The 527-nt window shown below is 57.1% G+C and overlaps 1 protein-coding gene across 1 annotated transcript in view; it reads right to left on the bottom strand.

Annotated features, from left to right (window-relative positions):
• The window catches only part of APCDD1L (adenomatosis polyposis coli down-regulated 1-like), a 4,143-nt gene that overhangs the window by 640 nt on the left and 2,976 nt on the right, over positions 1–527 (bottom strand). Inside the window, 2 exon segments of the mRNA XM_009073233.1 lie at position 1; positions 4–115. The exon segment at position 1 is cut by the window's left edge and continues 640 nt beyond it. Coding sequence (XP_009071481.1) covers position 1; positions 4–115 — 113 coding nt within the window.

Raw genomic sequence — 527 nt, 5'->3', positions numbered from 1 at the left:
TCACCCAGCTGCCACTGAGCTGCATGGGCAGCTGAGCTCTGGCAGGGAGGATGGGTGGGTGATGCTCATCAGCTCTGTATATAATCCCACAGGCTGGGCAAGGATGCACGTGGTGCTGCAGGAGACAAAAAAAAATAATAAAACAGTTCTGTAGACTGCTATGCACAAAACCCTTTCAGAATGCTTCAAAAGCTCAAACTCCCCTGGCCCACAGCAGGGTGCTGAGCTGCAGGGAGCTTGGCACGAGGCACCCGAGCAGATTAAGGGAGATCAAGCTCTGCCCTGGCTCTTTGCTATTCTGGTAGCTGCAAGGACAGAGGTCTGTGCCCTGCGGCTGCGCCATGCCCCGTGCCAGGGCTGCTGAGGACAGGCTGAGTCCAAGACACGAGTCTAGGCAGAGCCAAATAGCTTTTTCATGGCTCCTTGGGACATCCAGGGCAAGGGCAGAGCTGCTGCCAGGGCAGGGAATGCTTCCCTGGGGCATCCAAGGCAAGGGCAGAGCTGTCAGGGCAGGGAATGGCCCCTTG

This window comes from Acanthisitta chloris, unplaced genomic scaffold (assembly GCF_000695815.1).
Source record: "Acanthisitta chloris isolate BGI_N310 unplaced genomic scaffold, ASM69581v1 scaffold28204, whole genome shotgun sequence".
Taxonomy (NCBI): domain Eukaryota; kingdom Metazoa; phylum Chordata; class Aves; order Passeriformes; family Acanthisittidae; genus Acanthisitta; species Acanthisitta chloris.
This window is presented reverse-complemented; position numbering and strand designations above follow the sequence as displayed.